The sequence below is a fragment of the Ascaphus truei genome, chromosome 5 (assembly GCF_040206685.1).
Source record: "Ascaphus truei isolate aAscTru1 chromosome 5, aAscTru1.hap1, whole genome shotgun sequence".
Taxonomy (NCBI): Eukaryota; Metazoa; Chordata; class Amphibia; order Anura; family Ascaphidae; genus Ascaphus; species Ascaphus truei.
The window spans coordinates 18900001-18916441 of NC_134487.1; the positions used below are offsets into that span (position 1 = coordinate 18900001).

At 42.2% G+C, this 16441-nt stretch overlaps 1 protein-coding gene across 1 annotated transcript in view; it reads right to left on the minus strand.

Annotated features, from left to right (window-relative positions):
* The window catches only part of ITIH5 (inter-alpha-trypsin inhibitor heavy chain 5), a 104242-nt gene that overhangs the window by 9521 nt on the left and 78280 nt on the right, over positions 1–16441 (minus strand). The window contains exons 8-9 of the mRNA XM_075599416.1: positions 10935–11106; positions 6123–6432 (exon numbers count right to left, since the gene is read on the minus strand). Of these exons, the coding sequence (XP_075455531.1) occupies positions 6123–6432; positions 10935–11106 (482 nt within the window). The remainder of the gene's footprint in view (positions 1–6122; positions 6433–10934; positions 11107–16441) is intronic.

Below are 16441 nucleotides of genomic sequence, written 5' to 3' on the forward strand. Positions count from 1 at the left end.
TTTTAGTGAGGGCTGTTTCAGTGGAGTGAGCACTGCTGAAGCCAGATTGTAGAGGGTCTAGAAGAGAATAGGTGTTGAGAAAGTGTAGCAATCGAGAGAATACAAGATGTTCAAGGAGTTTGGAGGCAAAAGGCAGGAGGGAGACAGGTTGATAGTTAGAAGGACAGGCAGTGTCAAGCTTGCTGTTTTTGAGTAATGGTATAACGGTTGCATGCTTGAAGGAGGATAGAAAGGTACCAGAGTAGAAGGAAGAGTTAAAGATCTGTGTGAGCATAGGGATTATAGAAGGAGCAAGAGGTTTTAGGAGATGGGAGGGAATGGGATCAAGAGGGCAAGTGGTAGAGGGAGAAGAAGAGATCAGCAGTGACACATCCACCTCCGAGATAGCGGAAAAAGAGTCAAGAAAGGCAGGAGGAGAGTTGGGAAGCAGTGTGGGATGTGAGGAGGCAACATATAGGAGGTTCTGACATATGGATTCCACCTTTTCCTTAAAAAAGTCAGCAAAGTCCTTATGTGAGATGGAGGAAGAAGAGGAGGCAGCCGAGGGTGGTTTGAGTAGAGAGTCAAAGGCAGAAAAGAGTCGGCGTGGTTTAGACTTGTGTGTGTTGATTAGTGATGGAAAATAGGTTTGGTTAGCCTGAGAGAGGACAGAGTTGAAACAGGACAGCATAAATTTGTAGGGAATGAAGTCTGCGAGCGTATGAGATTTCCTCCAGAGGCGTTCAGAGGAACGCCTCTGGAGGAAATCTCAAACGGATTATATGTATATGGAGTCTAGTTTAAGTGTGTAACTACATGTCAGAATGTATGGTCACCATTATTGTTTTTCAGTTGGGGAAAGTGTCCCTTATTGAGAATAGGGCCACATTATATAGGGGAGGCGTGTCCTACCTAATACAGGGGATGTATGTGATACAGGGGATGTGTGTCATACTCGGCAAGAAGTCCCTTGAATAGGGGCTCAAAGCATCATAACCGAGCTGCTCAAATAACAGGCCCCATAAGCACACCTGCATCCAAGGTAGGGACTAAGAGAACAGGGTGACAGGATATGGATCCTTGAATGAGGATGCACCCCGGCCAAGGATCCTGGTGGGATGTAGGAAAGCCCCATCTACTATGCAAGGGATTACCGAAATCTATTGATGTAAAAGGTGAGAAGGCCTCTCTGGGATGCTGCCTGAACACCCAGAGAAGAAGTGTGTATGCTCCTCTACGTGAATAAAGAAACCGTTTGCGAGAGAAAAGTTCCTGGCGCCCTTCATTAACACAACACCAGGCTGCATGGATGTCAGCACCCTGAGAAAGGTAACCAAAGACGCTGAGCACCAATGTGTAAATACTGACACCTCGATGTACAGTAGCACTCCTTTTGAGCCAGGCAAGGAGAGGTTGCATAGTTTCTGATTTCTTCCTAGGCAGTGAGCATGGAGGCGTGGCAGCAACAACGACATATTCTATATATATATACAGGTGATGTAAGAAAATACAAATTAAAAACACAAAGCACAGGCTGATGCCTTAGAGGAGCCCCCCCCCCCCCCCCCGAAAATAAAATTACATCACCCTTAATGTACTTTCAAATAATTGTAATATTGTGAAAAATGAATGCTGAACAGTGATATATGCATTATATATCTTAACATATACTGTATGTAAAATACGTGTAATAATAAAAAAAAATAGGGTTTGAAAATGTTTATTGTATTCAGTTATAAAAGGAGACTTCTGTCAGGTGGGGGGGATAGTTGGAAATCTTGTTTGTTCCACCCCAAGGATTAAAAGAAACCTATTTAAGGATATCAACGCCACCTCTGAGATATATTTAGCAACAGAGATTAGGGCAGGGGTGCGCAACTCCAGTCCTCAAGACCCCCAAATCGGTCAGGTTATCCTTAAAACCTGAACTGTTTGGGGGGTCTTGGGGACTGGAGTTGAGCACCACTGGATTAGGTGATCGTGACACATTAGAGATAAGGCCGAGATATAGGTAGTAAAGGTAGATAAGGTAGAGATATAGGTAGTAAAGGTAGATAAGGTAGAGATATAGGTAGTAAAGGTAGATAAGGCAGAGATATATGTAGTAAAGGTAGATAAGGTAGAGATATAGGTAGTAAAGATAGATAAGGTAGAGATATAGGTAGTAAAGATAGAAAAGGTAGAGATATAGGTAGTAAAGGTAGATAAGGCCGAGATATAGGTAGTAAAGGTAGATAAGGTAGAGATACAGGTAGTATTCATAGATAAGGTAGAGGTATAGGTAGTAAGGGTAGATAAGGTAGAGGTATAGGTAGTAAAGCCCATCTCAAACGTCAGGATCCCATGTTTACAAGCGTAGTCACGTTGAAAAGGGGGTTTTGAAATAATTATACATAAGATAACACTGGCCGGCGGGTACTAACTGCGTCTGCGACTGTGAGCAGAAGACGGATCCAGGGGTCGCAGTAGCAATCACGTCTCTGGAGTCAGACTATAGAAGGCAATAATAACCATGGGTTAAAGTTAAACATGGTGAGCTGAGACATGGAGTTTGATTTCCTCTGGGTAGTCCTTTGTATATATGACAGTGTGTTGAACAAGAGTTTGCACAGGCAACCCCACTCTTATAAAAAAAATATATATATATATACACAGTATATATTCCATGCCCTTCATATAATGTTTCTGTGCTCTGCTTAATGCTCCTTCCTAGATATAGTTTCTGTTTTGGGAATATATTAACCCTTTTGCTGCCAGAGAGATAAGAAGCACATTGCCACACAATTAAAAAAGAAAAGAAAGAAACACAGAGCGCACCAGAGGTAAGTATAACATATGTGTTGAACAAGTAAAAAGAGTAAGTAGAAACTTACAATTCAAGTGAAGTGAGGTTAGTGGGTTAGCAGTTCAGGGTGCCTTTTGCCGATCAAAAACGCTGGAAATTTGGTGCTTACTGACTTTGTCCCGCGCTGGGACCAGCTGTGTATCGTCCTTATACTGCAGTTCCGGGTTGCGTCTCCAGCGAAGGATTTCTAACATACAGGAGCCTAGCGTCTCTCCAATGTGCGCCATCAGGTACTGCGCAGGCACGGAATCAAATCAGCTGTGCTACGACCGCTACGCGTTTCACCCAATACATGAAGCACAAGGGGCTCCACTTGTGTTCCAATTGCGTTCATCAATCTGATGGAGCACTGCTCTTAGCACCAGAACATGACTACTTGTTAGTGAACTGTTTTTCAACCACGGTTCCTAGGAACCCTTGGGTTCCCCTGTGCATCCCTAAAGGGCTCCCTACAATTTTCTGGTGATTTGAAAATGGTATCAAATACAAAAGAATTTACAATGCATCTAATAACAGAGTTGCTATGAGAGAGGGTTGGGGTTCCTTACAATGCATCTGATCACAGACGCGCTATTAGAGAGGGTTGGGGTTCCTTACAATGCATCTGATCTCAGATGCGCTATTAGAGAGGGTTGGGGTTCTTACAATGCATCTGATCTCAGACGCACTATTAGAGAGGGTTGGGGTTCCTTACAATGCATCTGATCTCAGATGCGCTATTAGAGAGGGTTGGGGTTCCTTACAATGCATCTGATCTCAGACACGCTATTAGAGAGGGTTGGGGGGTTCCTCAGAATTTCACATAGGGTTCATTATCCAAAAAAAGGTTGGAAACCACTGTGTTAGTGTTTCTTTAAAACACAATATATCTTGGATAAGCAAGACGAGAATACTTTTACTTTGGAATATAAACTGTGTGCTCAGAGCTTAGCAAGATACTTTTGGTTTCCTTAGCTGCCAAATCTAAGAAATTGTTCCTTGTTAAATTGGATTACTGTACTTTCCTTGCAAGTTGTGATACTATTTTAGGGCCAATATAAGAATCGTTTATGGACAATAATTATCATGAGAATATCATCTCATTATCATGAGAGATCACAGAGGTCCCATTAGCAGATGTGACCTCTATTGTCTTGAAAGTTCATGTAAAACAACATCCTTAAATAATTGGCCCAACATGGAACAGGTTTAAGCCAGGCCCAGCATGGGACAAGAAACTAATCTGGGAAATGATCAGACAAAAAGAAAATGAATCTAAGTAGGAAAAGGATATCAGTGAGTTCACAAATGATTAAAAATGCATGTGATTCATATAATATAGGCTGGTTAATATTAAACCATATATAGCCTAGCCTCCCAGCAGCTACTTCTTTTTTCTGGGCCTTTCCAGTGTCAGTCCTGTTAGTGCAGGCAGTGGAAAGGTTAATTCCTTCTGTAGGCCTGTGGGTGTGTTACAGCCTTGGATGATGTCATCAGTATCCAAGGGTGGGCCTAGCAACTACTGAGAATGTCAATCTGAGGGGTGGATATTGATTGGAACAAACCCTGTAGGTAAGGGCCTATCAGAATCCAGATCTGGCTTGTTATGAGTCAGAGTTACAGACACTCCCCAAAAGATTATAAATTCTGACATTCTCCCAAATTAAGAGTGAGTCCAGTTCTGAGAGAAGATGAAGTTATAGGAGAAGAGAGGAGTCTCATCCTCCCACCCATGAGGGGATGGGAGGGAAGAGGAGCAGGCCTGAGTCAGGGCTCTAACTAGGAGATGGAGGAGGAGTATAACAGGCCTGAGCTGGGTATAAAGCTTGGTGCAGGGCACTGCTCTGCAAGTACTAACAAACAGCTAGGAAGAATGTCTGCCTCTCTGTTGTGATCATCTGCCTACAATAAATATCAGAAAAGACAATGCTGTGACTGTCTCTGCTGTATGGAGGAATGTTAGTAGGGGCTCATCCCCTGAACAACCACAGAGGATCCCTGCTGGCTGGAGGCGCTGCATCTACTGAGAACAAGGTAACTTGTCCCCTGTCCTGGTTTCTCCCCACACCATCGCGGAGCGCTCAGCCCTCCTGTTGCCAACAGGTCACAGCATAACACACAGAGTAGCCAGGAAAAGCCATACCCACCCATATCTCCCTTAGGGGCAGGGGTAGATGGGCTACACATATACTAGATTTGTACAGACTCACAAAATTAGTGTATACCCTTACAAAGAGAGAGTAACATTTAAATATTCATATTGCAGCAGAAAACAGCCCTAAAGGTTGAAATGAGTCAGATAATGAAATACGAGACATTTACGTTGAAATCCCATTTTGCAGCTGAGATATGCTTAGAAATTTACCTGCAAAGGAACGTTAAAGCTACCAAAAGGATAGCAAGTGCTGCACCGGGAAATGGTTACTTGAGCCACATACAGTATATACTGGAGATAGAGGAGAGCTTCCTCTAGAAATGGAATCTGTGGCTTTTAGAGAAGACCGTTTTTGGATTGTAACAATATACAGTATCTGTTGCTGAAGAAAAGAAATCCGTCCACAAAATGACAGGATATGCTGAATTTTCTCAAATATTAAAAACCAACCCTCCCATGGGGAAAGAAGACTTCTGGTTCCTCCAAACACGTTGGTTCAAAAAAATATCACAAATGGCAAAATAATATTATAATCTCCGGAGCCCGACAAGCACAGTTCTTGATTTGTTACAATGACATCCATAGAAACAAAGGGCATTTCCCCTGCACGTCCAATGACGCGCCTTCGTAAACCTTTAAAAAAACAATAAAGAACTTGCACTGACTCACCACTAATGTTTTGTCGCAGATTTACTGTTCCTAACGGTGCTCAGATTCGATGCGTCCGCCAATAGGCATCCAAACAGTCTAAAAAAAACACGGATTGGATCAGCACACAAATGGAGTAAAAAACAACAACTTACAATGTCCATTTGGCTGGTCCTTTAATATGAGGACGAGGTTATGAACCCCGAAACGTTGCTTTAGAGAGAGAGCAGTTGATGTCTAACTTATCATGTCTAACCTATTTTTTTATTTATTATTTCTGTAGCACCTCCAAATGGAGATCATATTAAAGGAAGCCAGAAAACAAGCCAAATGGATATTGTAAGTTTTTTTTTTTTTACTCAGTTTTTCCTTTTTTATGTGTATTGTGGTGCTGATCCAATCCTTGTGGTTTGACAAACCTTTGAGTCATTGCATGTGCTACACTGTAGCTGCACTTCACCTGGATTTCTGCAGTGCCTCCACTGTATTTGCAGGATCAGAGACACAGTCACATACCCTTTGAGCTGGGCGGCCGCATCTTCATCTTCATTGACCCGACGCATCATGCCACAGTTTTCCAGAGATAGTTTCTCAAGCAGGTTGTAATCTACGTCTTTGCCAATCCCGATGCTGAACAGGCAGAACTTCTCCCGTATGGCATCCTTGGTGTTGCCTAGGATTTTGCTGGACTTGGTCTCCCCAATAGTGGGCCTTCCATCAGTAAGGAAGATGATCAGGGACACGCTCCTCTCATCCCTGTTGCTTTTAGCAAGGTAGTCATTGAGGAGGTTTGCCCCAACTTGGATGCCTTCGTTGATGTTTGTACCTAAGGAAATGTAAAACACCTGTTATGATGGTGCATTCACGTGCACAAATTCCAATGAGGAATATGAATTAAGCTCATGCAATTTTCTTCAAAACATTGGAGAAGAATGTAAATTTACATTCATTTTGCACAGGTGTCTCATCTTGTTTCTTACATGTTGGATAAACCTTGCGGAGTTCATAGACATAAAGAAAAAAGGAAAATGGTACTAGTTATAGATGCAAATGTTGATACATCCTATTATAATGTGGTTGTGCCTGACTGCCTCCTCTGGAGAGTCCATTGTTGAACTGAGCAAAGTAATGCAGAATTGGCATGACACTAGCTTTATCATATTTTTAATATAATGCTCCAGTTCTGAGTATTTACTCCTGTGACAATTATGGCATCAATTCACAAGACTTTACGGTTGGTTATTCCTGTGAGTGAGAGTACATCATGTCTTGGGACTACTGAATTAATCGTATTATTGCTAAGCTGCCGTATGCTGTAGATACTATTGTTTTGATATTATTATTTTATTCTTGCATAGCTCTACAACCCAGATACAAGGTACTTTAAGAACATTAGGAGAGGAGTCTGCACCCCTAAACAGCTTCACAACCTAAGCAGCATACTGTAACATAAACTGACAACAAGATTATATACACATACAAAACATAGAAAATTTGATGGCAAATAAGAACCGCTGTCTCTTCCCATTTTCCTATCTGCTGTAAATCCTGAGACCCTATTTGATTTGAGGCTTTCTTTCGGATTTAGGATAGCCTTGTGTCTAGCTCAATCATGTTCGAATTCCCTTACTGTGTCACCATGGTGTGCCCTCCTCAAGATAACTGTGCTTGTCCATATGAGAAAACGAGAAGTCTATTGCTGATATTAAAGGCACAATAGAGACCTGAGGGACTGAAATAAGTAGTGGTCAATGTTACAAGCGAGAGATGGTCAGAGTAAGGGGGGGTGCCGTTATCTCCGGCTCAGGCTTAAAGCCACCGGTCACATGGGCCAACAGGAAGCCACCTGTGACGTCACGGCTTCCTATTAGCCAATGTGATGGGACAGCTAAGACTGAGCAGGAGATCACGGCACCCCCTAAAGAGGTAAGTATCTCAGGAAGCAGAGGATCCCCGAAGCCGAAATGAATGCAGTTCAGCTCCGTAGACCCCCTGCTTCCTACCTAGGAGGGGGAAAAAATGTGTTAACATTTTTGGGGGCGAGCATTTATTTTTGGGGTTTTTTGCGGGGAGGACATCTTTATGCTTGTCTAAGGACTGCACATAACCTGGGGATCGGCCTTGACCTGGAACAACATAAGGAGGATGTTGTGTTAATCCTGGAGTATATAGGTGCCAAGATTTTAGGACAGTAAAAAACGTAGGTGCTGGCACATTTATGGTAGAGTGACATTGGTCTAGCAATAAAGGTTACAATACCTTGCTAGGGCAGAGATGAGGGTTTCTATTCACGGAGGTTTCTGGCTGCAAAACTGGGCATAATCTGTACAGCACCATACTTCAGCAAATAACCCCCAAATAACAGAAACACCAGATAGTAAGAGGTTACAGTCGCCAAGAAGAATATTCAAGCTATACAGTATGGACAAGAAGAGAAGAAGGGACTTTGCAGGAAGGATGCTCTGGGTGCTGGGCCTGGGGGCAACATTGCGGTAATTTCCCAGGGGGAATAAAGGGCATCACATTATACAGAACATCATCAAGAAGGAGACGGAGAATTCCCCATTTGTAAACCTTTAAATGCCACCGATATTTGGGCACCGGGTGTCCCTATCCGGATCCCTATCATCTCTGACCTGAATGCAAGAGAGAGAGAGCTCTTCTTCCATTCTCTCCAAAAGTGCAGAGAGCCATGGGAGGGTATGTACCTGTTCTTCATTATATTGTTTTAGATGCTCTGCAGTACAGCATGCCAGAGGTTCTCAACTTAACTGACCTGTTTGGGGTGATCTTTTCAGAATATCCCTGCTTCAGCACAGGTGGGTGGCTCAAAGACTGAGCCACTGATTGAACCACCTGTGCTGAAGCAGGCTCTTCGATTGAGCCACCAATGCTGAAGCAGCGATAGGGGGGTCCTGAGGACTGGAGTTGAGAACCCCTGCAGTATGCTATTATGGGAACATTACAAGGGAGTCACAAAATGGTGACACTGGGTTTAATCAATAAGGAGTCTATTTGGGATCTATTTTGGATGAATAGATTTTCTTCTTCATCAGATACATATTCCATGTGGAGCTCTGTTACAGATTTCTTATACTCAGATCCTGGTTGTAACAAAAACAATGAAGTGATGACACCACAATTGTATGTATAGTATGTGTGTATGTATGTATGTCTTTATTTATATAGCCCAGAACAAATAAAGTGATGCTGCACACCTCAAAAATAGAAAAAACATACAATTACCGGTGCTCCAGTGTTTGCACGAAAGCCTGCAATCAGTCCAAGACAGATGAATGAAGGAACAAAGGGCACTGCGGATTTGAGCAAAATAAACTCATTTATTGAGCCAACACGACGTTTCGACCTAAGTGGTCTTTTTCAAGTGACAATGGCATTGTCACTTGAAAAAGACCACTTAGGTCGAAACGTCGTGTTGGCTCAATAAATGAGTTTATTTTGCTCAAATCCGCAGTGCCCTTTGTTCCTTCATTCATTTATTTATATAGCGCCATAAATGTACATAGCGTTTCACATACACGTGATACATGTGACAATAAAATAAATAACAAATAATACAAATAACACATAAGGGGGAGAAGTGCTTCAGACATAAAAGTAACATTTAGGAAGAGGAGTCCCTGCTCCGTAGAGCTTACAATCTAATTGGTAGGTAGGAAGAACGTACAGAGACAGTAGGAGGGCGTTCTGGTAAGTGTGTCTGCAGGGGGTCAAGGTTTATGTATGAGGTTTCAATTAGCAGCCATGGAGCTACTCATATGCTTCCTTAAGCAAGTGTGTTTTAAGGTGGGTCTTAAAGGTGGATAGAGAGGGTGCTAGTCGAGTATTGAGGGGAAGGGCATTCCAGAGGTGTGGGGTAGTCAGTGAGGAAGGTTTAAGGCTTTAAGATCAATTATAATGAGACCGATATGTCAAAAGCATCATTTTGTAGGCCATTCAGCCAGTCAAGTATTCCAGGTGAAAGAAAAAGCACGGCTCTGTGGACTCACGAACATAGAAGACAAGATAGAGAACAAAAAATAGGAGAAAAGAACACAGTGTAATACGTTCCAAAAGTTGTATATTGGCCACGCATAAAAATACACACAAGCTGTGAGTTCTTTTGTTGTTGTTGATAATCTCAGTCCTTGGTACTGGCACAAGCACTTCAGTCTGAAGCTCCGGAGGTCTGCGGTCATGTCTCCCAAGTGGGACAGCTGATTCCGGATCTCAGCTGGTGCTCCCATCACATGATCTCTCACTGTGCAGCTGCTCACCGTCTCAACACTGCCTGCAACTTGCCAATACTCCAATATCTGTATTTCTTCTCCAGTGCAAAAGATCTTTAGCTGACAGTCCTCAGTGTAAAAAAAGTCTCATGTAATTTAGTATAATCCAACGCGTTTCGCCAGCTCTTTTTTTGGCTTCCTCGGGGAATCCCTGAGGAACGTATTACATAGTTTCTTCATCTCTTTTTTGTTCTCTCCATTGTCTTCTATGTTTGTGTCTACAGAGCAGCCATAGCAAAGACTGAGCCACCTGTGCTGAAGCAGGGATATCCTGAAAACCTGACATGTTGGAGGATCTGGAGTTGAGAACCCCTGCTATATAAGCATATCCCACTATTGCTTCCTAAAGCAACAAATGTGTATCTTTAATTACAAATATGCCAATCAAAATATTTCAACTGTTCTAAGGATATGAAGGTGTGGCTACAGTGCAGTTAGATTTGCAAGTCAGCATGGTGTATATCAACGCAGTAGCATATCCAGTTGGATTGTACAAGAAAACCTGGGCAGTGCAGCATTTCTTGTGCTTACATAAACTGGGGAATTTCCCAAATCTCAACTGGCCCAGTTTTACCTCCACAACTGCATTCCGGAGTAAAATATGAAGCTGGCAATGTTATTGGTGAAGCCATAAGCAAGGGGAAAATAAGGGATGATGGCCAATGGTCCTCCAGAGTGCCACATAGAAGGCCACTCAAGAATAAAATAAGTGTCAAAGAAGTTGCTCCTGCTGCTTCAGGAGGTGTCTGATTCAGAGTAGTGTACAGCTCGTTTGGCATTGCACATTAATTAAATGCTCATCAACTCACCATGATTGTCAGTATCGACCAAGTCTACTTTACTCACCTTCTTCTATCACATGCGTCTAGTGATCTCAACAGATTCCATCCTTTCAAACATGATATTCCTCTTACACACACCGGTTATGCACACAGACCTTAATGGCATCATCTTCTTAACAATTAGATGTGTGAATGAAGTACAATGATTCAACAGGTTAAGAGCTATGCATGAAAAAAAAATGGCGGGTAGATGTTACCTCCTGTAGGGGACAGGCCGTACATGAACTTCTTGGCATCTCTGATATGGTTGGGAGTAACTGTCACCAGCTGATTCTCCTGCCACACTTTAACTCGGTTGGAAAACCCAATAATATTGAAGTGATCAACAGGCCTCAGGTCTTGGAAAATAGTGAATAGGGCGTCCTTAGTCTAGAAAAGAACATGCACACATTAAAATATATTGACTTTAATAAGAAGGATTTGATAACATGTGTTCCATTTACTACAGACTTCCTCCAACGCTTTCAGGAAAATACAGGACTTCCATTTTGTTTATAATACTGTTGTTGACATGTCTGCTTGAAAAATAGAAGACGCTTGGAACAACTGTGATGCCTACAAGCACCTCACATCTTACACTTTCTTAAATCCAGTATTATAGGGACCTGAATTCACCACTCTGATGTGTTTGTGTTTGAAATGTATTGTAGTTCATCAATAGGGAGAAGAAGCGGCTCAGTGAGGTGAGACACTGAGTTTGAAGCAGGGGAACCTGGTTCAATTCCCAGTGTCAGCTCCTTGTGACCTTGAGCAAGTCCCTTTATCTCCCTGTGTCTCAGGCACCAAGAACATAGATAAGATCGTCTAGGCAGATGGGTCAATCACAATAACTGAAACTCAGGGCAACCCATCTCATACCTATGTGCTTCTGGATATTATTTTCCTTATTCTTTAATAAGAGAAATGCAATAGACTCATGCAGAAGAAACAGAATCCACAACAAATAAATACATTTCATTTCCATTAAAAAAAATTCTCTTTTTTACTTGTTTGAAAAATGTGCAATACGAATGTCTCATCTGCAGTTGAATTGCTCATTTGTACTTTCAAGATTGCAAAAGATTTAACGTAATAAAAACATAATGGTCGAGAATGAATATTTATACGCCTGCCATGGTGTTACAGCAAAGCTACACATACAAGATATCCACTAAAACAGCTTTATCCCAGTTACGATGATGATAACCAAAGTAATAAGTCTGTTGGGCTAAAAATTGGTGATTGGTCTTTAAAAAAAAATAAACAAAATTGGACAAGTACAGGGGTTTTAATTTGTTGAAAGGTTCGGGCTCGTACAAATGTAAAGAAAACATACAAGCAATAGTGTAATATGTTTTAAATGATTTTGAGGAGTTGGTTTCTCCAAAATCCAACTGAGTTTGTACTCACAGATTTCTCAATCTTTTAGTGCATATCCCAATCAGTGGCAATTTCTTGTCTTTGCGGTGCTGTACCCAGTACATCCACAGGTGCGGGGACCTTCGTGGAATTAGGTAAAGAGACCAAAAATAGTGTAGACAAGAGCTTTATATAAAGTAAGTATATGGTAAAACACACCCACATAGTGTCAAGTCAAAGTAAGCATTGTGATCTGGGGCGGCCTCCTCACTCTTCTCCTCAGCAGCACTCCTGATGAAACCGTAGCAAAGGTGAAACGCGTTGAGTCGATCCAGAAATCGCTGTGTGGGACGCTGCACACAGTGCTACCTGCCTGCAGACCTGACTCCAGTCCATCATCCGGGGATTAAACCCGGAAGTACGGAGACGGGCGACGCGAGTGTTGCTGAGGACAAGAGTGAGGAGCCGGGCCTTAAGGAGGACAGAGTATGAGACTTTGTGTTTTAAGTATTTTTTATTAAGGGTATTTGAGTAGAGCACAGAAGATTTTGTGTTTGTTTGAGTATTGTTTGTATGTTTTCTTTTCGTTTCACATATACCTGCGCTCCCCAAAAAACTTGGACCTTTCAGAAACATATGGATTGAGAAAGCAACCTACAATAGGGCTTGTGCTGCAAATCACGTTTGTTTATATTAGGACTAATACTCCATTTTTGTATTTTACACAACACATTGATATGTATTTTATGCACTCTTATTGAGGAATATAGGCTAATAGAAAATAAAGTGCAGCTTTTTATTCTATTCCCCATACCCAGAGACTTAGGACATATAACAGTATCTTTTATTAATAGTTTTTTTAATATGGTATATACTGTGGTGCACAGTAATGAGCTGGGACTTTCAGAACCAATGTTCCGACAGACTGCCAGGACTACCAAGTTGGTGCCAGTAAGTCTGGAGGACATCGGAGTTGAAAGCCACCAGAGGATGCTTGAGGTGTGAAGACCATTTGGGTAAGAGGGAAGGGCTCAAGTACCCACGTCCTGGGATGAATGGAAGTCGTCCGAACTACCATTTGCCCTCCCAGACTTGGAGGAGCCTAACCCAGCGGGTGGCATCTGAATAGCAAGGGACTACGGTGGCAAACTTGCACATGTCCCTTGGCAGATTCAGATTCCCCGCTTACCCGGCTTCAGAGACCGGCATCCCTCCGATTGGCTGAAAGGAAAGTTCCCACGCTGTGATTGGCCATAGTATTTTGTGAATGAACGCCAAAATACTATAGGAAACCCCTGAGCCAATCAAATAGGAGATTCTCAGCACCAGAAGTCAAGCGGGGTTTTTGAAAAGACAAAAAGATGCTCTTGCGCGAATAGCAAAGCACCGGCTTCAGAAAAACTTTCCCGGAATATTTTCTAAGTCCAGCTTTCAGGGACCAAGTTCTCAAAAAACTTGGTTGGGATTGTAAACCGATTTTAACTCCAGGACGTTTGGAGCTAAGTCCCGGTCAAGGAAAAACTCTGTTTTAGAGTGCACAGCAGCTAGAAAGGTGTAGATTTTTACCCCAGTTCCCAAGTAAGTGTGTCTCTTCTTATTTAGTTTGTGCATCATTGTGTGCATGCCTTTTCATGCAAATAAATGAACAATTTATTTCACTTTACATGTTTTGCTCAATGTATGATCCTGGTAAAAAGGTGTAAATGCCTGGTCTCCCGAGACATATTTATCATTAAATAAAAATCATATGCAGCCTGGAATCCTCTGAGGATAAACAAAGACGGCCCCCACAGCATATTGGGTTTGGAAATGTGGTCGTGTTTGAAAGAAACTCATAACATTATTTGAATGTGCTCAATTATAATAAAAAGCCTTGTACCCTTCATACATACAATGTCTATTACAAGCGCTATTTTTATGAGTTTAGGAGACAGTTCTTTTCAGTGAGTGGACACAGCACTGCAAAATTGTCATGAAGAACACCATTAAAAGTTGCTCTAGACCCACTTTCTCCCAAAGTGCTGGTGATTATCATTTCAGCATCCCAGACAGATGTATACGTTATGGTTTAAGTTCGCAACTGTACTGCACATCAAAAAAGAGAACGCAGAAAAATGTCAAACCTTACGAAAAATACGTATTTATCTTCAATATTGTGCACAACCTCCAACATTTACCAACTTGGCACTTTTTTTTAGCCCATTAGTGAACACCAAAGTGCAAAACTTTAACCCAATATTATCTGTGGGTTAGAACTTGGGTGCTCGACTCCAGTCCCCCCTCCCCTCCCCCCAACAAGTCAGGTTTTCAGGATATCCCAGCTTCAGCACAGGAGGCTCAATCAGACTTAGGCAACCTGTGCTGAAGTAGGGGCTGATTGAGACACCTGTGCTGAAGCTGGGATATCCTGAAAACCTGACTCGTTGGTGGGGGGGGGGGGGGGAGGGGCGGAGGAGCTTGATAACTGTAGTTGAGCACCGCTGGTTAGAAGATACAATAACGAAATGCTGCAATGACCCATAGCTACTGTACATGCAGCAACAGCAATTTCTAATATCAAATTGTCATCATGTCACAACCAGCTGTTTTCAGTCTTGAAATGAACCTCTGGCATCCCTGACCTTCTAATACAATCATGTGGTTGTTGTTACAAATCAGCGCTGGGTGAAAATGTTACGTCAAACATCGAAGGACAATTAAACAGTTACAGCTCAGACAATAGACAGTTGTTAGACGCGCTGGGAATGTCTAATTCCATGTGTCCTTCTGCACCAGCTTCAGTTACATCAACACAATACAGTCTTGGGTCCTCCCACTTGTCAGCTTTTATATCATCAAATATTCTGAAGTCATGGTACAAAATCGAACTGTTCCCAACTGCGTGAGAAGTCCATAGAGTTCTTCTGATTATGTAATGGGGATGAAAGCAAAATCCTAAATTAGGAAGAACCGGCACTTTAGCGGTCTTGGTAAACGATCAAAAGTATTCTTTCCTTGTAGGAGGATCGACGTTTTGGGTCAATACATTGGATCATTTACTAAGACATCTGGAGTTCCGGTTCTTCCTAATTTAAGATTTTGCTCTCACAGGATTATCCCCTAATGGGGGGGTTGTTGTGCACCCGAGGCAGCTTCCATCGTGTTTGTGAGTGCACCAAGGAGCCAGGGCTAGAGCTTAACCTACAAACATGACCCACACTTCCAGTGTGTAATCTGTGTCAACGGGGGAGATACACTAAGGTCCATTGCGGATTAACACACCCGATCCGGCGTTAGGTGTCAAGTCAATGGGTGTGTTACCCCACCACAACCTCATTGAATCTCCCCCTTAGTGATTACGTACCCATGTTCAACATGTACTGTAGTGCCGACGAGTATTCCAAAACAAATCTGGGGCAATCACCAACAAGATCCAGGTACATGCTGGGTACATGCTGCAACATTTCAGTGACATTTCTGCAGACAGACTAATGGCCCATCGGATTAACAGTGGGGGTCCCTGGCAGTCCCATTCAAACTGAATGGGACTGCCAGGGACCCCTGCTGTGCTAATCCGATGGGCCATTAGCCTCTGCAGAAATGTCACTGAAATGTTGCAGCATGTACCCAGCATGTACCTGGATCTTGTTAGAGATAAACCAAGATTTTCCTAGGCAAGTTTAAGGCAAGTTTTAGAATACTCATTGGCGCACCTGTATATCAGATGTTTATTTGTATAAGGGTAAAATGCCATATAGTATTTTTGACCCCTTGAAGTGATTTGATGGAAAGGTTACAAAAAAAATAAAAAAAACCTTTTTGTGGTCGTGATTTGGTACCTGCCGCTCTCCTCGCTCTCACTTTGTTACAATGTTATCGTTCTGTTCGTAGCATTGTTTTACGAGCATTCCTCCTCCTGCACCCACGCCCGGCTCTGTTTTTTCATGTCTCTCTTTCTGCTTCGTGAAATACTTTCAGCACTGTGTGCAAATACTGTAGCAAATAATGATTCTTGCTTGATGTGCTTTATTTACATTAGGTGTGCTAATGATGTCAGCTCGGCTTTGAAATTGCCATGGCATCCTTCCAAATACCAAACCCAAGGAGATAGCCCAACATCTGAAGTATGTGAAAATCTGCAATGATAGACTTCTTATAAATCCCCTCTTCTATGTGATTAGCGTGTTTGAAGCAGATAAAGCATTAGCATACATTTTTTTCTTAATACAGATGATTGTGAACACAAAGGATTACTTGTAAGACACGATGTCTGATGTTCCATGATTCTATCCATGAAACAAAGCCAACTTTAGATCTTCTTTAATAAGGGGGAAGACATTTGATTTAAATCCATCAATGAAATGCCAGTTCAATCATAAAGGGCATT